A 23220-nucleotide genomic window follows, 5' to 3' on the forward strand; every position below is an offset into this window, starting at 1 on the left:
AACAATAAATTAATAAATCTACAAACAACTTAGGAGATTTTTAACATGCCTCTCTCGGTAATTGATAGAAGAATCAGACAATATGATTAACAAACTTGACTCAATGAACATATGTTAGAACACTGTACCAAACACCTGAGAACATCCAACAGCTGCAGGGCATTCTTTGTAAACACACACAGAACACTGACCATATACTTCAGTCAGAAGGAAAATTTCAACAAATTTAAAAGGATTATAATCACACAAGCTATATTCTTTGACCTTAATTCATTTAAACCAGACATCGATAACAAAATAACTAATCACATGTATTTGGAAATTTTTAAATATTTTAAATAACCCATGGATCAAAAAAACTCCTATTGGAAATCTGAAAATATTTTGAATTGAATGATAATGAAAAATGACATCTGAAAAACTGGCACACAGTTTAAAGGGAATCGGTAAGTCTCATATGCGCATATTAGAAAAACAAAGGATGAAAATCAGTCATCTCTTTCAAGAAATTAGAAAAAGAACAGCAATTTAAAGCCAAAAAAAAAAGTAAAAGGAAATTATAAGGGCAGAAATTAAGGATATACAAAAGAAATATATGGGAGTATCAAAAATGTCAGAAGTTTGTTCTTTGAAAAAGTCTAATAAAAATGACAAACTTCTGGTGAGACTAAGAAATGAAAAGAAGCCACTAACATCAGTAACTAATATCAGAAATGGAAAAGGAACCATTGCCACAGAGCCTGCAGACATTACAAAATATTATAAAAGGTTTTATGGTCAACTTTATATCAATATTTTTGAAATTCTAGATTAAATGGACCCAACACCAGAAAAATATAGCTTATCAAAACTGATGTAAGGCTGGGGGTGGGGAAACTATAAAGAAAACATAATTTGAACACTGGTGATATATGACTATATTGAAGAATTGTTATTTTTTAAGTTTTTTTTTTTTTTGCCTGCACCATGCGGCATGTGGGATGTACCATGTGGGATCTTAGTTCCCGGAACAGGGATAGAAACCCTGTTCCCTGCAGTGGAATTGCGGAGTGTTAACCACTGGACCGCCAGGGAAGTCCAATGATATTGTTTTTTAAGAAGTCTTCATCTTTTAGAGATTCCAGCTGAAACATTTATAGATGAAGTGATAAAATGAGTTTTGCTTCAAAATAATAACACAGCACAACAACTTTGTTAATACTTAAGGTTTAAATCTCACAAGCACGACTGACCTGCCTCCTCCACCGAGTCAGGGGAAGCCGAGGAACCTCCTCACAATACCACGAACTGGTCCACACAGGCTGCCAGCGCCGGGAACCTTCTTCCTTGTGCCTCAGGCTTTCCCCGCCTATTACTCTGAGAACCAATCATGGAGCTGGCTTCGGACGTCCGACCAATCAGTGATCTCGGCTCCTGGCCCCCTCCCCCACGTCCTCGCTTGTGAGGCGTGTGAGGCGGCGCCATGTTTCAAGGGCAGCGGGGTTGGTTTTGCCGCAGCGTCAGCCGCAACCTGAGGCAGTTCTGGGGTAGGAAGCTGGGCAGAAGCGGGTGGGTGAGGTGGGGAGGGGAGCACCCCCTCCTCCCTCTGGTACCTTGGCCGCAGGACACTTGATGGGCTTACCCTGTGCTCTTGCCTCCACAGTGGACGAAGGGGGGACCATCAGTGACCCGAGGGCCGCCGACTTCTTGTTCAGCTGCGATGCCTCACACCCAGACACGCTGAGGTACCTGAAGCCCACCTGGCAGTACCTTTTGGGTCATGAGGAGCCAGGAGTTGGAGATAGACGTTGCAGTCCACTAATAAATATTGATAATAGGAAGATACTGGAAACGAGCAAGTTTTCAGCCCAGTCCTAGATGTGCGGGGAGGAAGTAGGGGCGGGAATAGCTAACCTTTCTCCTCTCTTTTCTGCCGCAATGGCATGGCCTCCTACCTGGTCCTCAAATCTTTTCCCGAGTTCCAGTGGTATGTTTCCATTTGACTCTCCCACATCCCCGTGGCGCCTTGAAGGACCCTCATATTCAACATGTTTAAACCAAATCTCCTGATTGCCTCTCATACCTGTACCAGCAGCTGTGTTCTTAAACTTAAAACCTTGGTAGTTTCTTTTGAATAATAACCCCTACCCCCATTAATCCATTAATTAATCCAATTAATCCATGACCAAACACCATGGATTGTGCCCCTGTAAATGTTCTTTGTTCTTCCTGCCACTGTCTTAGTATACACCGTAAATTACCTCTTGCCCCCAAATCACAGTAGTCTATCTGAGAGGTTGCTCTGCCTCCAATCTGTCCACCTGTGATCCCCCTTCACATTGCGGTCCGATTATGTTTACAAAACAGACGTCTGATCACCGTCCTGGCTGATCCCCTTCTCACCCCTTCACTCCCCCGCCCCCAGTCTCCTGATAACCTACCGATAATTCTCTTTCCGTTCATTTATTCTTTGTTTTGAAACGTTGAATACATTCTTGTTCATTTCATAACTTCAAATATTTTCTTTCTTTCTCCTAGAATATATCAGAGTCTTGATTACATAGAAGATAATGCTACAGTTTTTCACGCCTGCTATCTCTCTGCAGTAGCTAATGCTGAAACGAAAAACTCGGTGGCTTTAGGTCATTTCATTCTTCCTCCTGAATGCCTTCAAAAAGGTTAGCAAAGATCTTTCATCTAATCTCTGTTAGACTGCCAAGTCCAGCTATGTCACCCAACTTTACTGATCTTTGTTCTCAGAGATTTTTGTGTTTTGTATCATTTAATATAAATAGAAAAGCATGTACTTTGGATCAGATTGCCTTGGGTGTGTATCCTCGCTTTGTTTATCATTCATTCACACGTTCACTGAGCTCTTACTGTGTGCCATGTTTCAACCAAGGTGCTGGGGATTCAGTGGTGAGTAAGATACAGATGTTGTCCTCACAGTGTTCACTGGCTAGGATCCAACACTTACTAATTTTGTCACCTCCCGAGTTGTTTTGAGGATAAAATGAGATATTAAGTAGTCTCACCTGTGAGTATATAATTAATGTTCGTTGCTAGTTTTGAATCTCACCATTATTTCTCTGGATTTTTTTCCTGATATTTCAAGATTCAGTGTGATAATAAACCCATATATTTATATTGTTCTTTATATTATTGAAAGTACTTTCGCATTAATTATTTCAGCAACCCTATCAAGTAAAGGGCAAGTGAATAAATTGCTTCTGAGATTGGTTTGTATAGTTTTCCCTGCTTGGAACACCCTTTCTTATCCTGTTCTGTCCAAATCCTACCTATCTTTTATGGACTAACTTTAAATATCCCATTTTTGTAGGTCTTGCATTATTATCCAATTCTTGATGTGTTTTTTGATGTGTATGTGTCCATCCCTAGAAAGACTGACTGAAAGTAGTAAAAATTCCCAGTGAGCAGAGTATTTAAAAAAAAAAAAAAACTTGAAAAATGTTTCTATAGAAGAGCTTTGGAAACCCCAAAGATTGGGTTCCTTCTATAGTTGATGTCCTGGTGAGACCTAGTTATAATTTATAAAAATAAATTGTTCTAAGTGGTTATGTAAATAAATTAATGACTTGATAGGAGAATTGATTTACTCAAAAACTGCAAATCAGAGAATACCCACCTTCAGGGAACTTATATTGTGGAATGACTATCTGATCTAATTTTAAATTATCACTCCTATTAAGTCTTTGTGTTTAGCATCTTACATTAAAATGCATTCAATTTTTTAAAAAAAATCTGTTTTAAATGAAAACATGATCCTTTTTAAAAATGAAAAGTATGCATTATTATCCACCTAGACCAGGATTGTCTAGTAGAAGTGTGAGAGGCAAACAGATGTAAGCCACATACTAATTTAAAATTTTCTAATACCCACATTAAAAATAATAAAAAGTGATGAAGTTAATTTTAAGAAATGTTTTATTTAACCTAATGTATCTAAAATATTACCATTTCAATATATAATCAGTATAAAAATTATTGATAAATTTTACATTCTTTTTTGATACTGGATTTGAAATCCAATGTTTATTTTAAACTTAACAGCACATCTCATTTTGGACTAGCCACACATTTCAATATGTATCTAGTCTAGTGGCTGCTATATTGGACAGCTTAGGTCTAGAAGAATGTTAACTTTTTGTCCTTGAGTGGGCTACTGTGGAAACTTTTGAGATCATTGATTTAAGATAATTTCATAGTCCTTTGACATGCTGAGCATTGTAGAATTCCTGTACTACCACGCCCACTAGACATGTTGCTCATCCAACCTTTTTTTTAACAAAGTAAACTCTTGAATTCTTGAAGCACTCTACAGATTCAGGAATTTTATGCCTTTTATTTTGACTAGACAGTTGTCTTCTTTATTAATGCTTGGCCTAAAGACACTGACATCGGATGAAGATATGTATTACAGCCAAAAAAGTTTACAACAATGATTCTCATAATGCACTGGAGTCATCTGGAGAGTTTGTTAGAAATGCAATTCCCCAGCTTCTCCTCAATGATCTGGTTCAAAAAGAATCTGCATTTTAAACAAGTATCTTAGGTACTTTTGATGCAAGTGGAATAATACTGACTTAGAAATTTGAAACCTAAACAAAATTCAGAAAATTCTACAAAGTTACTTTTTAAAAAACAGTATTGGATTTGTTTTTCTTACTACAGAAATAAGAAGAAAAATTGGTAGTTTTATCTGGGAACAAGACCAACATTTTCTGATAGAAAAGGTAAGAGTAAATTAAGGTACTCGATTAGAATCTACAGTTTCAAAAAATTTTGAAAGCAATGTAATCTTAAAAATGCTTACTTGTGACATGTTAGCACCAATGACCCAGAGTAAGGAATTTAAAGGACATGCTTTTATTGAACATATCTAGTTTGACATTATTTTTACACTAGTACCTTAGTAAAATTGAGATATTTTTGTATGAATAAAATTATTCACGTAAAAAACTTGAAAATTTGAAAAAACTTGAAAATCTCAGTAATATTAAGGGAGTAATAGGTACACAGTATTTACCAGTTCTTTACTGCCAGTGTAGATGCTATTTGATTAATTCCTGTGTTGTACCATTTGTTAAATGTTATGACTAATACCTCTTAATAAATGTGTGCAATACTGAAAGTTTTTTAGCTTTTGCCATCCTGCCTCAAATTTGCCTATGCTTGTGACTTACTTCAGAATCTTTATGCAAAGCCAAATTTGGGATAATTTGAGCATCAAAAAGAATAATGGATTATAATACATTAAATTTTTTAAAATATAAATTTATTTATTTTTGGCTGCATTGGGTCTTTGTTGATGCTCACGGGCTTTCTATAGTTGCGGCGAGCGGGGGCTACTCTTTGTTGTGGTGGGTGGGCTTCTCATTGTGGTGGCTTCTCTTGTTGCGGAGCACGGGCTCTAGGCGCACGGGCTTCAACAGTTGTGGCACGCAGGCTCAGTAGTTGTAGCGCACAGGCTTAGTTGCTCCGCGGCATGTGGGATCTTCCGGGACCAGGGCTCGAACCCATGTCCCCTGTATTGGCAGGTGGATTCTTAACCACTGCACCACCAGGGAAGCCCATACATTAAATTTAAAAAAAAATCCGTGATTCCATAGTGATACTCCAAAAGCATAAAGAAATAAAAAAGGAAGAACAGAGGAAGGAAGGGAGGAAGAAAGGTGGAAAGGGAAGAAGGAAGGAAGGAAGGAAGGAAGGAAGGAAGGAAGGAAGGAAGGAAAGGGTAGGATAAGGGAAAATTTCCTTTCAGAATAAAAGGTAATAAACGAAGAAAGGATGATAGAATAGAAAATTCGCACTGTACCACCCCCAGTAAAATAATTGATTTAGGCAAGGGTCATTAATGGGTGTTAAAATCATGATCTAAAATGATCACTTCATTGATGATCACTTATTAATTACAAAGGCAAGCAATGCTTGTACCTTTACAATGGAGGGACCTGGCAGACACCACCATAACCAACTGATAAAATTTAGCATCACCAATATTGGAACAACCTCTTGTTATGTTCAGCTCGATGTGATATAATAAAAAGTACACAATATAGGGAATTCCCTGGGGATCCAGTGGTTAAGACTCGGCACTTTCACTGCCATGGCCCCGGTTCGAATCCTGGTCGGGGAAATAAGATCTCGCCCACCTTGTGGTGCCAAAAAAAGAAAAGTACACAATATTATCTTGTAGTGTTCTTGTTCAAAATTCTGAATCTAATCATGAGTAAATACTCACATAATTCCAGATTATGGAACATGTCACAAAGCAACGAACTGGCTTAGACTCTTTAAAACAATGTCATAAAAAAACAAAAAAAACAGGGAAGACTGTTCTAGATTGAGGCATAACAACCAAATGTGATGTATGAACCTTGATTGGATTCTGGATTTTTTAATTTAAAAAAAGGTAAAAAAGAAATTTTGAGAACAATTGGAAAAATTTAAATATGCAATGTATATTAGGTGATATTGAGTTAATGTTAATTTTCTTAATTATGATAGTGGTATTATAATGATAAAAGAATGGTTTTTTTTTTTTAGAAAATGCATGCTAAAGATTAAGGAGTGAAATGTCATAATATCTGCAAATATTTTCAAATGGTCCAGCAAAAATAAAAAATGAGAGAGAGAGGGCATGCAGTGTGGCAAAAATGTTAACACTTTGTGAATCTGGGCAAAAGGTATATAGTACTTATTGTATTATTCTTTAACTTTTCAGTAAGCTTGAATTTTTTCAGAATAAAAAGAGAGAAAATCTCTGTGTCTAAAGCCCAGCAATTAATTTATGCATTTTGTATTCCTTTCATTAACTTGTTATTTCTTCCCAAAGTGTCATCATCTGAAAATAATAGCTCTTTTAGTATCTTTGGCTATGTTGTACTAAGGATCAAATATCTAATCCTTGACTTGTCAGAGTGTTTCCAGGGACATGAATGGTGGTAGAATGGTTATTATTTGATAATAATTATTGAGTATACCGAAAGGTCCTTAAAGATCGTTAATTTAATCATTCTGTTTTAGAAATGAGAAAACTGAGGTAAGAAGGTAAAGACCTGACTTAGTTCACATAGCCAGATATTAGCAAAGTGGAACCAGATTTTCTCAGCTCCAACCCAATCCAATGTTTTTTTCTACTAAAAAATTAGTAGCACATGCCTGTACTGACTGTTGACTCTAGAAATTGTATGATTATACGGTAAAGGATTTTGTTCTTTCAAATATTGATTGATGTTGAATATTATCCAATTATAATAATGTAACCATGGAATATGTAAGTAGAAGGTACTTCATCCAATGGCAATAATAAGGGTAAATCTGGGGACTTCCCTGGTGGTCCAGTGGTTAAGAATCCGCCTTCCAATACAGGGTATGCGGGTTCAATCCCTGGTCAGGTAGCTAAGATCCCACATGCCACGGGGCAACTAAGCCCGTGCACTCTAGAGCCCATGTGCCACAGCTAGAGAGAAGCCACAGACAAGCCTTCACGCCGCAACCAAGACCTGATGCAGCCAAATAAAGAAATAAATATTTTTTAAAAAGGGTAAACCTGGAAGGTAATTTGGGGAATATTATTATTGTTTGGAGTGGATTTGTGACCCAAATATAGAAATTTCCTAATGGCATATTAAGTAAATATATTATGTGATAGATACCAGTATCTGAGGTCAGTCACTTTCACATAATCTTTTGGAAAAGCTTAATATACATTTAGTTCTTTTGTAACTTCATAGCTAAATACTCCACTTTAATTTTGAAGGGCAAACTTAATTCGTTCAGCTTACTTCATATTTTTGATTTGTAGCTCACAGGAAGCCTAGGAGTTTTCAAGTCAAGGATTTTAAGAAAGTTTAAATTAATAATACTTTTTTTGGTTTCCTTATTTTTTTAAACTAAAAAGTAATATGACCACTTTAGGGAAAATTTTAAAAAATCAAAAAGAGAATAAAATAAGTCAGTTTTACTATCTAATACAAGCACAGCTGATATTTTAAAAATCCTGGTCTTCTTTCTTTACGTATCTCTAAAAATATATAATTCTGTGTGTGTATGTGTGTGTGTACAAAATTTTGTGAGTTTTTCCCACCAAACTAGATGGGATGGACCTGAGTGTATAAATATTTTTGTGACTCTTGATATATATTGCAAATTTTTTTCTTTACTTTTTAAGAAAACGTTATCGATTGCATCATTGGTGTGCTGATTTTTTAAAATGTGATTTCTTTTGCTCTCCACAGCATGATGAAGTGACACCAAACAAAATAAAGTCCCTTAGGGAAAGCAGTGTACTAGCAACAGATCACAAAAAAGAATTATCTAAAAGGTACTGAATTTGTGTACTTCACTGATATTCAATTCAGTATAGACACCTTTGAACACTGACTGTGTGTTTATCTCATTTAATTTTCACAGTCTTATGAGATTGATATCATTATCACCATTGCCATTTTACAGAAAAAGAGATCAAGTATATATAGATTAAGTAATTCACCCAAAGTCATACAAACTTTTATTAAATGGGGAGAAGCAGGATTTGAACTGGGTCAGTCTAATTCCAGAACGCATGCATTTAACTATTACGCTAGACTATCCTTGCAGAAAATAAACAAAAATTTTATGTATATTTTGATCACTGTTACATTATTTTTAAAATATGTATTATAATGAGAAAGAAATATTAGCAGTAATTTTATTATGATTGGAAGTTCTGGGTGATTTCCCCCTTTCCTTTCCAAATTGTTCGTAATGTGGCTACTTTGGTTTAAGAAATTAAAATTATATCTTAAAAGACAAACAAACATGGACTTGCCATTGTGTTAGCGCCAGTCTCTGAGAGGCCCCCTTGTTTCAGGCTTACTCATTATCTAGTCCTAATTCCGTATTTTCCAGTTCAGTGGTTTTCAGATGTTCATAGGGAGCATTAACTATATGAAAGTCTGGTATTTAGCTGCTGAAATAAAAATGATCTTTCTTCAATATAAGAATTAATGAGTTTAATTTATATAGTTTTTTTAATTTTAAGTTTTTTTCCCATAATTTTTTTATACCTTTTGTACCTCCTATCTGTTTTTCTTTAATTTGAAATAAGTTACTATCTGATTTAACACGAAGTTTTGTATTTAATTATTTTAAGTTTAGTAAACTATTGCTTCATGGTCCTATGACTTCTAGATAATCCACCACTTGGGTTTGAGTATCCATATTCTAGGTCTTTGGGATCTCTATGTATAGCACTCCTTTGAACTTGTTATGGTTTCTGAGATAAGAAACTGATAAGGAGAGGAAGAAAAATGAAATAGAAGAAGTAGGAGAAAATGGTTATCCTAAGTGACCTTGTAAGAGAAGAATGGGAAATAGAAATTAAAAAGTAACTCCCAGTGATTCACTTGACTAGGGAAGACATCAGATATATATATGTTTTTTTGTTTTTCAAGAAATGGTTGTCCTTGGACTTCCCTGGAGGTCCAGTGGTTAAGACTCCACTCCCATTGCATGGGGCCCAGGTTCGATCCCTGGTCAGGGAACTAGATCCTGCATGCTGCAACTAAAATATCCCACATGCCGCAACTAAAGATCCCGCGTGCCGCAACTAAGACCCGGCACAAGCAAATAAATTAAAAAAAAAAAAAGAATTAAAAAAAAAAGAAAAAAGAAATGGTTGTCCTGCAAAATGCAGAAGCATAAGGAAAAGATTGATAATATGACTACCAAAAATATTTTAAACTTGCACATGGAAATAAAAATACCATAAACCAAGACAAAAGAAAAATATACACTTGAAAAAGTATTTGACAAAGGCTATTTTCCTTAATATACAAAGAGGGCTTACAAATCTGGGGAAAATATGTCCAGTATTTTCCAATAACAACAACAAAAATAGACAAAGGTAGGTGTCTACTTAGAGCCTTTTTCTTTGTGGAACCACCAGAGGGTGCAGTGCAAACATAGATAAAATACACTTTGTCCCTACTCGAAGTTTATTTTTTTGGCATGCTACTAGTGATAGTGAACACTAAGTGGTGAACTAGTTTTTGAACACTTGCCAAATACAAGACATTTGTGAGCTAAGCAGTTCACAGTATTTCATTTGATTCTCACAACCTTGTAAGATAGTTAAATAGCATTAGCCTCGTTTTACAATTGAGGAAACAGGTTCAGAGAGCTAAATAATTCACCCAATATTATTTAAGTAGTGAACCTAATTTGACACCGACTCTAGCTGATCCAGAATCCAAACTCTTAATCACTATGCTGTTTTCCTTTCCCAGTATGTTCCCAGATCTTCTGAAAATGGCATGAATTTTTGCTTATTTTTCTTGTTCTTAATTATTTTATTATAATGTGTGTAATTTGTCAAAATGGAAAATACTAAAAAAAGAAAAAGTACTAAAAAAGAAAAGAATAAAGAAAATTTAAATTATAAGCAAACCCACCACTCAGATAACCACCATCAACATTAGTACGTTTCTTGCTAGCATTATACAGACATACACATTAAGTAGAGTTGAGGTCAGACTGCAGATATAGTCTGTCTCTTGATTTTCCATTTAGTATTCTATGGGCAGTTCCCCATTTTGAAAAACCTTATTTGATATTATGATTTGTAATGGCTGTATATGGCATTTAATCTTATTGTCTGTTTAACCACATTCCTTTAATCTTTTTTAAAAAAATTTACAATTTGTTACTCTTGCGGCACTTTCATGAACATCTTTTTAAAAATAAATCTTTCTCTACTTTTTAGATTTTTTTCTTTTTCTTTTGGCCGTGGCACGTAGCTTGTGCGATCTTAGTTCCCCAACCAGGGATAGAACCCAGGCCCTTGGCAGTGAAAGCACAGAGTCCTAACCACTGGACCACCAGGGAATTCCCTTGATAATTTTCTTAATGTAAATTCTCAGATGTGGAATTTATGGTATTAATGAGGTGTGAGTGTTTTTAAAGGCCGTGATGCCTATTGTCAGTTGCTTCCCTCAAAAGCACAAATTTAAAACTACCACCAGTGTTGGTCTCACCACATCCTCATCAGTATATTGAGTATTAATAAGAAGGCTTGTGCTAATTTAATAGATGAAAAATAGCATCTTGTTTTAATTTGCATTTTTCTTTGATTACTAGTAGGTTTGAATCTTTTTGAATTTATTAGCATTTTACATTTTCTTTTCTGTGACTTGTTTTTATCCTTTCTCCATTTTCTATTGGGAGTCTTATTGCTTTTCTTATCAACTTGTCTGACATTTTTAGCTATATTATCCTTTTGCCAGTTTGTCACATTGTTTCCTCAGATTGTTCTCTGGCTTATATTTTTTAGAGATACAAGCTTTGAGTTTTTACATTGTTAAACTAATCACTTTTCCTTTATTATTTCTTCTATCGCTTTTATATTCAGAAAAGTCCTTTCCCATTCAGTTATCAAATTGGTTTTTAATTCTGCAGATATTTATTTTGATGTATGGTAATAGGTGAAGATCGAAGTTTATTTTTGTCTTACAAATAAGAATTTTCCACCAGTTTTTTAAGAATAAATCTATCTCCAACTGATGTGATTTCCATTCTCATATGTTGTGTTTAATGTGTCTGGAGATCTGTTTTTAGACTGTTTTATTCCATTAATCTATGGATCTATTTTGATATCAATACAATATTCTTTTAAGTTATATAACTTTATGTATTTTAATACCTGACAAGGCAAGTAAATACCAAACTCATTACTCTCCTTTTATTTTTATTTGTTTATTTATTTATTTATTTCAAATGATACTGTTTATATGTGGAATCTAAAAAAATGATACAAATGAACTTATATGCAAAATATAAACAGACCCACAGACATAGAAAGCAAACTTATGGTTACGAAAGGGGAAAGGTGGGGGAAGGGATAAATTAGGAGCATGGGATTAACATACACACCCTACTCTATATAAAACAGATCATCAACAAGGACCTACTGTATAGCACAGGGAATTTTTTTTTTTTAACATCTTTACTGGACTATAATTGCTTTACAATGGTGTGTTAGTTTCTGCTTTATAACAAAGTGAATCAGTTATACATATACATATATCCCCATATCTCTTCCCTCTTGCGTCTCCCTCCCTCCCTCCCACCCTCCCTATCCCACCCCTCTAGGTGGTCACAAAGCACTGAGCTGATCTCCCTGTGCTATGTGGCTGCTTCTCACTAGCTAGCTATTTTACATTTGGTAGTGTATATATGTCCATGCCACTCTCTCACTTTGTCCCAGCTTACCCTTCCCCCTCCCCATGCCCTCAAGTCCATTCTCTAGTAGGTCTGCGTCTTTATTCCCGTCTTGCCCCTAGGTTCTTCATGACCATTTTTTTTTTAGATTCCATATATATGTGTTAGCACACGGTATTTGTTTTTCTCTTTCTGACTTCACTCTGTATGACAGACTCTGGGTCCATCCACCTCACTACAGATAACTCAACTTCGTTTCTTTTTATGGCTGAGTAATGTTCCATTGTATATATGTGCCACATCTTCTTTATCCATTCATCTGTCGATGGACGCTTAGGTTGCTTCCATGTCCTGACTATTGTAAATAGAGCTGCAGTGAACATTGTGGTACACGACTCTTTTTGAATTATGGTTTTCTCAGGGTATATGGCCAGTAGTGGGATTGCTGGGTCGTATGGTAGTTCTATTTTTAGTTTTTTAAGGAACCTCCATACTGTTCTCCATAGTGGCTGTATCAATTTGCATTCCCACCAACAGTGCAAGAGGGTCCCCTTTTCTCCACACCCTCTCCAGCATTTATTGTTTGTAGATTTTTTGATGATGGCCATTCTGACCAGTGTGATACTCTCCTTTTAAAAATCTCTTCCTTAGTTCTTCATGCCTACTTATTATTTTTCTATTTTCAAATTTTAATTATTTTTAATAGGAAATACATTCATATGGTTCAAAATCCAAGATACACAAAAGGGGAAACTATGAAATATACTGACTCCTAGATAGCCAGTTTCCCTCTCAGAGGCAACCAATGTTATCAGTTTCTTATATATGCATATACTAGCTAATTCAAATAAATATTCTTTCATTTTTTTCTTTTCTTCACAAATAGTAATATTCTATAAACATTGTTCAACACCTTTCCTTTTTTCTCTTAATAATTTACCTTGGAGATCATTCCATATTACTACATAAAGAGCTTTTTCATTTTTGTGCTGTGTAGTATTTTATTGTATGGATTTACCATAATTTATTTAACTAGTCTCCTATTTTACTGGACTTTCAGGTAATTTCTAATTTGCTGTTAAAAACAGTGCTTCAGTGATTGATCATGTAATGTCATTTTGCATGTGTGCGAGTGTCTTTAGGGTAATTCTTAGAAGGGGAATTGCTAGGTCAAAAGGCATATACATTTTGTATCCTTGATACAATCATTGTCAAATTGCCCTCCATAGAGGTTAAACCAGTTTACATTCCTAGTGTTTGTATATTTAAGTACCTTTTCCAGGCTAGGGTAACCAGCCATCCAGGTTTGCTTGGGACTGTCCTGGTTTTAGCACTGAAAAGCCCATGTCCTGAGAAACCCCTCAATCTACGGTAAACTGGGATGGTTAGTCACCATTCTTTCTTCTATACTTTCTCCAACGCAGTGTGCTAACATATGTTTTGGTCTTTCCTAATCTGATAGATATAAAGTGGTATCTCACTCTAGTTTTTTGTCTGAATTGCCATTATTATGAGTGAGGTTGAATGTCTTTTCATAGTTTAAGAACCATTTATAGTTCCTATTCTGTGAACTGTTTGTTCATATCCTTTGCACATTTTTCTATTGACTTTTTTTTTTTTTGCAAGAACCCTTTACATTTAGGAGAATGAATTTTTTGTGAAATAAATTACAGTTATTAGCTTATGTTTGTCTTTTGACTTTAAAAATGTTGGGTTTTGCATGCAGAAATTTTTTACTATATGTATTCATTCTTATTAATATTTTCTTTAATGGCTTTTTGAGTTTTATGTCATACTTAGGAAAGTCTTCTCTAAGATTACTGTTATTATTTTGCTATGGTTTCTTCTTAGTGATTTCTTTATTTTTAAATTCAAATCTTTGATACGTTTGGAATATATCTTGGTGTAAGATATGAGGTGGCGATCCACCTTCTTTTTTTTTCAGATAGTTACCTACTCTTGGCTATTGATTGAATAATTCATCTTTTCCCCCACTGTACTGAAGTGCCACCTTTATCCTAGGTTAAATCCACATAAGTATCTGGGTCTATTTCTGGACTTTATATTCTATTCCATTAATTTGTCATGCAACAATGCCACTCTGTTTCAATTGTTTATAATATGATTTAATATCTAGAGCTAGTTCCTCCTCCTTGCTCTTTCCAAATTTTCTTAGTTAACTATTCTTCCTGGTTTACTTTTGCATCTGAATTTTGGAACCAGCTTGTTCATATTAAAACAAAAATTTCTGTTGTTATTTTTAGTGACATTACAAAAAAATATAGATTAATTTAGGGAGACTTTGATATTGAATCTTCCTATCCGAGAAAATGGTATTTTTTTCCTTACTTGTTCAAGTTTTCTTTTGTGGTCCTTAAAAAACACTTTCATATTTCCTTCATATAAATCTTATACTTCTTTTAAGATTATTACTAGGTATTTTTTTCATTCTGTTGTAAATTTGTTCTTGCCTCCTATTAGATCTTCTAACGTGATTGTTCATGTGAATTTTAGAATTATTTTTTTCTTAAACACTAAAATCCCTTTGGGATTTTATTGAGAATTGTATGAAAGTTGAGAAGAATTGATGTCTTTATAATTGTCAGTATTCCTCTCCAAGACAATGCTTTTTTGTTTTTCTTTATTTTTCTTTTCTATATCTTAGTAAAGTTTCCTGACTTTTCTACAGATAGAATCAGAAACTGCTTATTATGTTATTCCTAGATTTTTATGAATTTTGTTGCTATTGTGGATTGGATCATTTTTTCCTTCATTAGTTATTGCTGACATAGAAAAGTCATTTATTTGGGGGTATTTGTCTTATATTTACCCACTTGGAATCTTTAAGATTCTAAAAATATTTCAGTTGATTCTCTTGGCTTTTCAGGGTACACATTTATATCATTTGTTAATAATGAAACTATTTCTTCTTCCGTTTTACTATATAACTCTTCCATTTCACTAGATATCTCTTCCATTTCTTTCTCTCCCCTCCCCCATCTCTTTTTGCTTGGCCAGAAATTTTAGAGCCATGATAAATAATAACAATGATAATGGGTATCCTTGTTTAGTCCCTGAGTTTTCTGGGAACATTGTTTTGCTTTATTTGTAGGATCTCATCCTAACTGAGCTATGGTTTCTTTTAGAAGAGTTTAGATGAACTCTAACTTTTAAACAAATTGAAAATAAAACCTTTGTTATCACTCAGTGTAATTTTAGATTTTTTAGGAAAATAAATTTAAGGATGACTTCAATTTTTTATTAAGGTTTTTATTTTCATACAATTGTATTATCTATGGATTATATGTAGTCTAAATATAGTAAATTGTTATTTGGCAGTTAGAAAATAGGATATTTTAGTTGAAAACTGCTTAGCTCTTTAAAAATTAGAATATAATTAATTATATACTATACAACCACACTCAGAATAATTTAACTTTTTTCTTTTTAACTCAGAAGTCACTTAGTATACCTCATGATTTTCCCAGACATCATTTTTTATTTATTTTAAAGTGTGGCAGTATGAATTAATAGAATTCCAATTATTTGAACACTGAATAATAATAAATGCTGTGATTATTTAAAATGGAGACTTTTAACATATTTAAGATTACATATGTATATCTGTTTTTTATCTAATTATAAAGTATTATTACATTATTATACTTTCAAGAATATTGAGAAAAAGACCCACGTCTGTATTTACTCAGTAAATATTTGTTTTATGAAGCAGCCAAGAAAACCAAAAATATGTATATGGGCCCTTGTATTACTTAGAAGCACAAAGAAGTTCGTAGTTAACGTTTTCACCCAATAAGACTGAAGTCTGATCACGGAGCAATTAGATTGCTATATATATTGCCTGGAATCATTTCTCATTTGTAAAACAAGTCCAAAAAAATATAAACATGACTTTCTATATGTTTCTATATTTTATAGCACAGAAAAGCATTTTATAAGGACTCCAGTTGTAGAAAAGCAGATGTACTTCCCTCTTCAGAATTATCCAGTGAACAACATGGTAACAGGTAATTTAAAATAAAATTTAGAGTCAACACAAGTAGGGAAGAAACAAGGGAACATTTTGTACAAAGTAGAACCCCCTCTATTATACATGCTAATAGGAGACATCATTCACACGTTAAATAAATTAATCTGCAGAACTAAGCCAAAGATAGGCCCCATATTTTCTATGTTAAAATGCTGGTCTTTCCTGCCCCTAGACGTAGAGAATAGACTTGAGGACATGGGGAGGGGGAAGGGTAAGCTGGGACGAAGTGAGAGAGTGGCATGGACATATATACACTACCAAATGTAAAGTAGATAGCTACTGGAAAGTAGCCACATAGCAAAGGGAGATCAGCTCGGTGCTTTGTGGCCACCTAGAGGGGTGGGATAGGGAAGGTGGGAGGGAGACACAAGAGGGAGGAGATATGGGGATATATGTATATGTATAGCTGATTCACTTTGTCATAAAGCAGAAACTAACACACCATTATAAAGCAATTATACTCCAATAAAGATGTTTAAAAAAAATTCCTGGTCTATAGGTAAGGTGAAAACACACCCCTGTTTACATTAGACAGTCCCAATTTATACGTGTTGTCCTAGCATTAGCGTTTACTCTTTTTTATATTTTTAACATCTTTATTGGAGCATAATTGCTTTACAATGGTGTGTTAGTTTCTGCTTTACTCTTAAGTGTCCCAATTTGGAAGATTAATTGTATGGACAATTCTAATTATAGTTTCCTTTGAGAATCTGATGAAACATAGGTCCCTTTCCCTAAGCATACACACACACAAACATAACACACAAACTTTACATGTAATTTAAAGAGGCTCAGATATGCCCGGAAGCCCTTTCATGGATCACCCAGGTGTCGATGGACTCCATATTTGGGTTTCCTAGTGCCCAACATAAAGAGAAGACAGCTAACTGAGGCTGACATTGAGAGGGTGCAAACAAGGGAACTAGTTGAAAAGTAACCATTGGGATTTGGATAGTGCTACGTGAGGTGAGATAAGGAAATAATATTTGGATAATTTGATCTGGGTAGTATTCAGCAGGGTCATCGATAATTTTAAAAATAGAAGTTTTAAAAAAATTGTTTTTAAAACACTGCAATTAAAAAGTATAGGCTTTTTGACATTTCATTATAAAATCATTTGTACATTTATCATTTTCTCTTTATTTAGCAGTGTCAAAACTACCTCTTGCAACTAGTTCACAAATTCGTAAATGTCTTCTCTCATATTACTGTTCCTTCTAACCAATTTGTCTAGCCATTTGTTTTATTATTTTTTTTCTCCTGTTCATTTGAGTGATATAAAATAGCCTTCAGAAAAGCACTTCAAAAAGAACTTTTAATGTGTAGTTTTGGGCTGAGTGTTGGAGACATCAAAGAAAACTTCTATCCAACTGTGATAGTAGAAAAGTCAGTTTTGGAACGCTTAGGAGCAATTGTTGACTCCAAAGGACAATGAACTAAGTAGAAGTACAGTTGACCTTTGGAAAACATGGGTTTGAACTATGAGGGTCCACATATATGAGGATTTTTTTCAATAATAAATGCTACAGTTCTACATAATCCTCAGTTGGTTGAGTTTGTGGATGTAGAACCACAGATAAGAGGAACCTTGAATCCCCAGGGCTAGCTATATATTATAAGTGGATTTTCGACTACAGGAAGGGTTGGCACCCTTAACCCCCACCTTACTGGTGAGTCAACTGTACTTAAGTACTAAGACTGGGAGTAGCTGATTGCTGCCTAGATTTATCCTTACACCTACATATTCAGATAAAGTGTAGGTACGTTAAACCATGGTTGTGGTATAGTACTGGTATTGAGTTTGCTTCAGGCAACTCCATCACCAGGTACTAAATATCTTTTGTTCATTTGGACTTACCAAGTGTTTGATAACATATTATAAAGATCAATGATAAATATTAAAATCAGCCACACAATAAAGGCAAATGCTTAGATTTGGACAAGTAACAATGTTGCTCTATGTTTCATTGCCATCTGACTGTTCAAAAAGACATGACAGTGTTAGATAAAAACAAACTAAAAAAGAACTGTAAAAATAATCATTAGTCAGAATCTTTAAAGTATAATTTTAACCTGTGGTAAGCTGGTATTGATTTTATCAGTAGAAGTAAAATTTTTGATTTTTTAATTTGTGCAATTGAATAATTATCTTCCTTTATATTTCTACATTAAATTTTAAAATAACACTTTCTTGGAAGAAAGCTTCATTTTTTAAAAGATAATTCAGGGACTTCTCTGGTGGTCCAGTGGTTAAGACTCCATGCCCCTTAAGACTCCATGCTCCCATTTCAGGGGGCACGGGTTTGATCCCTGGTTGGGGAACTAAGATCCTGCACGGTATGGCCAAAAAAAAAAAAAAAGATAATTCGTTTGTCTTTAATTTTGATGTGAAGTGACAGTCCTTCCTTTTTTACCATGCCCATCTGCTTGTACAGGAAGAAATAACTTCTTGTTGGGAAAATCATCTTGTGTTACTTAAAAATGTAGTGAGTGAGAGTTCTAATTTAGGCAGTGGTATCAATTTTTGTGACTATACCTTGACTGTCTCTTCCTCAAAATGGGTTGAGTTCAACTCAGTGAATGTTAAATCTCTTAAAATAAAACTAATTAGATGTTTGGTTTTAGAAAGTACAAGTTGGAGCTATACCGTAGAACAGGGTTTCTCAGTCCTGGAACTGCCGGCATTTTAGGACAGGTATTCTTTGTTGGAGAGGGCAACCCTGGCCAGTGCCCACTAGATGCCAGTAGTATCCCATCCAGAAACCTGCCCCCACCCCCGTGACCCCCAAGTTGTGACAACCAAAAATATATACAGGCATTACCAATGTCCCATAAAATATCAACGGATTTTTTTTTGGTCTGTTTTTTGTTTTTGACTGCAATTAAATCCTCTAGGTCTGATATCACTGGTTATTACCCATGATAAAAAGTTCTGATTAACAGCTACTTGTGTGATTAATAAAAGGAAAAAAATTACTAATAATGATAAATATCTTGCAGGCAAAAATTTTTAAACAAAAATTCTGATAATTAAAAGTTTGGGAACTTATAGTAGATACTGTATTAATTATCTGTTGCTGTGTAACAAATTGCTCCAAAACTTAGCAGCTTAAAACAACGGACACTTACTATTACATAGTTTCTGAGGGCCAGGAATCCAGGAGCATCTTAGTTGGATACTTCTGTCTCATAATCTCTAATAAGGTTGCAGTCACTTTGTTTGCCAGGCTGCAGTTATTTCAAGGGACAGCTGGGACTGGAAAATCCATTTCAAAGCTCATGCATGTGGTTGTTGGCAGGCCTTGGATTTTTGCTGGGTTTTGGCAAAAGGCTTAGACTCCTCACCAAGTGGACTTTTCCATAGGGCTGTTCACAACATGGTAGCTTTCTTTCCTCAGAGTGCGAAATGCAAGTGGGAGAAAGAGTGTGCCCAAGACAAAGAGAAGCCATGTCTTTTTTATATCCTATTCTCAGAAGTGACATATCATTACTTCTGCCAAGTGCTGCTGGTCATATAGACCAACCCAAGTACAAAGTAGGAGGAGACTACACAAATTCGTGAATACCAGGAGATAGGGATCATTCAGGGCCATCTGGGGCGGGCTGGCTACCACAGACTCATATGGAATTGTCCACCAAGAATGCCTTTCCTAAGAACTCTCTTTTCTTCTTCCCAATTCATTTGGGTTACATTTTCTAAAACATGAGCTTGCTCCTACCCGCAACAGTTGGTTTGGGAATGAATACCTGATCTGAGCTGGGCCAATCACAGTTCTTTGTCTGGATTTCTAGACATGGAATGCAGCAGTCATGTCATTCTTATTCAAGTGACCATAGCTCTAAGATATAAAACTTAAGGGCTATCAGCGGGCATGTTTTCTACCATGTACGGAAAGCCAGCTTGTGTCAAGAGAGGAAAATGAAACTAACATGCAGAGGAAAAAACTGGAGGTTAGTGACATGGCCATGAGAGCTGGTGCTAGTTATTTCTGACTCCCAGCAATATGTTTGCCTTCTCCATAGTTTGACTGATATGGCAATGTCCTTCCAGTAAACTCCCCTTTTGTTTAAGCTAGTTTAAATTGGGTGTATGTGAACTTCAGCCTAAAGTCCTAACTACTCCAAAACTGCTACAATAATCCATTTTTATGCATAAATGTCCTATCCTTCTTTACCTTACAGGAATATTTTTATTAATATGGTAATTATTTAAAAATTTTCTATCCTCACACATATCTTTAGAAACTTCACACAGTGTATATGTGCAATTAATTAAACATTAATATTTTTATGTGCTAGTTTATTTTACACAGAAATCTAGCCGTTAGGCAAAGACCATGAACAGTATGGAGTATAGTAATTGTGCTTTAAAAGATTTTCTGAAGTAAATGGCTATGATTAAAATATCTTTAAAGATACTAGTCTATTTTATATAATCGGCTTCATAGTTAATTTATTAACTGTGAATTTATTATCTATTATTATAAACAATCAAACTGTATAGATAGCCTGGTGATAATGGTGGTGGTCTAAATTCAATTATCCCTGAGCTCTACCAGAATTTTTTTCATACAGTATCTACTTTTAAACCAGGTTTCAACTTTAGTATAAACCAAAAACACATATTACACATGAAACATTATCACTCAGATGAGCAACTGCTATCAAGGAAATATTGCTTAAAGTCATTGAGTCCTTAAGCTCTCCCCATTCTAGGTTTTCTTTTTGATTCTCATATCTATTTCAGATTATTAATAACATCAGAATTACTCACACCTATAACCTTTGTTGACCAAGCAGTGATAACAATTTTCCTATTAATTTTTTTACTGAAGACTGTTATCTCAGTGTTAGCAGTGCAGGAAAGTGTCGCTTGCTGTACTAGGGAAGATGAGCTAGCTGTTTGTGCTGTTAGTAGCTAGTTGGATAGGTAGTTCTAAGTGATTACATTCTAAGCCAGACACATGTCCCAGTTATTTTGGTCTAGGTACTTTTATGTTCCATCCCCAACCTGTACATCACACTCTCTGTAGTCAAAGTGGCAAATCAAGAATCTGTGTTTTAAAAGGAGGTAGAAGGCTGGGGGGATAGTGGTGAAGGGGGGAGGAGGGTGTTCCCTGATAATTATCAAGTTTCACGGAGAATCTTCTCACTGGTATTTCTTCTTTTTACTTCTTTTCTAAAAACACTCTTTGGGAATCTTAACTCTAATAAATCAAAGACATTGAAAAGCAGATAATATGATAGAATTTCGTATATATATATTTTATTCTGTAGGTTATGTATCAATTGATGCCATGAAGAAATTTCTTGGGGAGCTACATGACTTCATTCCTGGAAGTTCAGGTTATTTGGCATACCATGTTCAAAATGAAATTAACATGTCTGCTATAAAAAACGAATTGAAGAGGAAATAATAAGTTAAATATTGTCCTTCTATCTCGGCATTTATTTTCTGTAAAATATTACCAAAGATGTACATAATTTTAAATTCTCCTCTTTGGGACAGAAAGATGGGGAAATGGAGAAGAAAGAATTCTTTCTTCCTCAAAATGTATCTTTAGGAAATTCAGATTCATTTGGCTCTGTGTTTTGACATTTGGGCTGGACTTTTCCCCTGCTTGTAAGGTTATGTTCACAAATTCTGAGTGCACAGTTGTTATGGAGTAATTGTCAATGAAACATACTTCATAAGAAGTCTTAATTTCTCTCTCTCTGTGTCAGATATTCTTTTGGCTTTAATGTTCTATTAATTATGCACATTTTTTCTAGGTTTAATGTTGTAAATGCTAAGTTTTATGATTCTGGTCATCTTATTTTGACTAAAAAATTAGAACACAATAGTTGAGTTTTGAATTACTGTTTCTGACTTGAAAAATATGTAAGAAAGTAAAAGTAAAACATTTTAATAACTCAGACTTCATGTATGGACAGTTTCTGATAATAAATGTATCAGAAGTGATTTAATGTAAACAAGTGTTATGTCTTCTGAAATGAACCCGCAAGGTCCCATAGAATCACAGCGCTGGAAAGGACCTTAGAGAATACTGAGTCCAGCCTGTTTGTTTTTAATGAGAAAATGAAGGCCTTGAGAAGGTGTCTTGCTTAGAGTGACTAACTGGGAGCTAAACCAGGACTGGAACACAACCCTCTTGATTTTCCAGGCCAGTGCTTCCCCACTCTCCCACATGGTATATGCTGTAGTCTATGTCAGATATAATAGCAGATATGCAAAGGGGACTCAGAAACAAGCCAGCATGCTTGGCTTGTCTTTTAAATAAGCTGAAATAGTGTTGAGATTTAGTGATTTCAAGAAGGCAACTTCTTATCTTTATTCATATGATCATGCTATGTAGAATCTGGTGGGTTTATTACATTGTGGAGATTTGTAAATGACATACCTGTGAAGCTATGATCTTATTAAAACTGTACTTTCTTCTAGAAAGTGCATACCAGTTGTAGAATTATCTAAAGAAAATGAACTTTTTTTAGTGTTTGGATCATTTGTGTATATGTGGGCCAGACTTTCTCTCATGACTCAAATTCATAATACAAAATTTTAACACTAATCTCAGCATCAGCTGAGAAAGTTCTGTTTTTCCCATATGGTAACTTTTCCTTATATATCTTCATATTTGTGGTTAAATTCTTCTGAACACCTAAGTATCAATGATCTTTTTCCTGAAATGTATTAAATATTATCTCTCCTGAACACTTTATCTTAGTCACATCCAGTTGATTATGTTTCTTATGTAAAAACCAAGCCTGTCTGTGTATCTTGAATTGATTAAAAGGATTAAGTAAAGTTACACCAAGTTATGTACTTGGGATTTCTTGGGAGTGTTCAAGTATTTTTCTGACATAGGTAGTATGCATGTATTAACAAAGTAAATAAAAAATTACAACAAAAGTGATTCCCAAACAAAAGTGATTATATCTTTAAGTGTATATAGAAAAGGTCACATGCA

General features: G+C 34.6%; 1 protein-coding gene across 1 annotated transcript; it reads left to right on the top strand.

Annotated features, from left to right (window-relative positions):
- The first annotated feature begins 1462 nt into the window (after positions 1-1462).
- On the top strand, positions 1463-21669 carry TERB2 (telomere repeat binding bouquet formation protein 2). The gene is made up of 7 exons (XM_068535793.1): positions 1463-1526; positions 1643-1724; positions 2518-2657; positions 4672-4733; positions 8241-8326; positions 16141-16229; positions 21530-21669. The coding sequence occupies exons 1-7, from the start codon at positions 1463-1465 to the stop codon at positions 21667-21669; spliced, it is 663 nt and encodes a 220-aa protein (XP_068391894.1).
- The last annotated feature ends 1551 nt before the right edge of the window (positions 21670-23220 follow it).

Source organism: Eschrichtius robustus, chromosome 1 (assembly GCF_028021215.1).
Source record: "Eschrichtius robustus isolate mEscRob2 chromosome 1, mEscRob2.pri, whole genome shotgun sequence".
NCBI lineage: Eukaryota > Metazoa > Chordata > Mammalia > Artiodactyla > Eschrichtiidae > Eschrichtius > Eschrichtius robustus.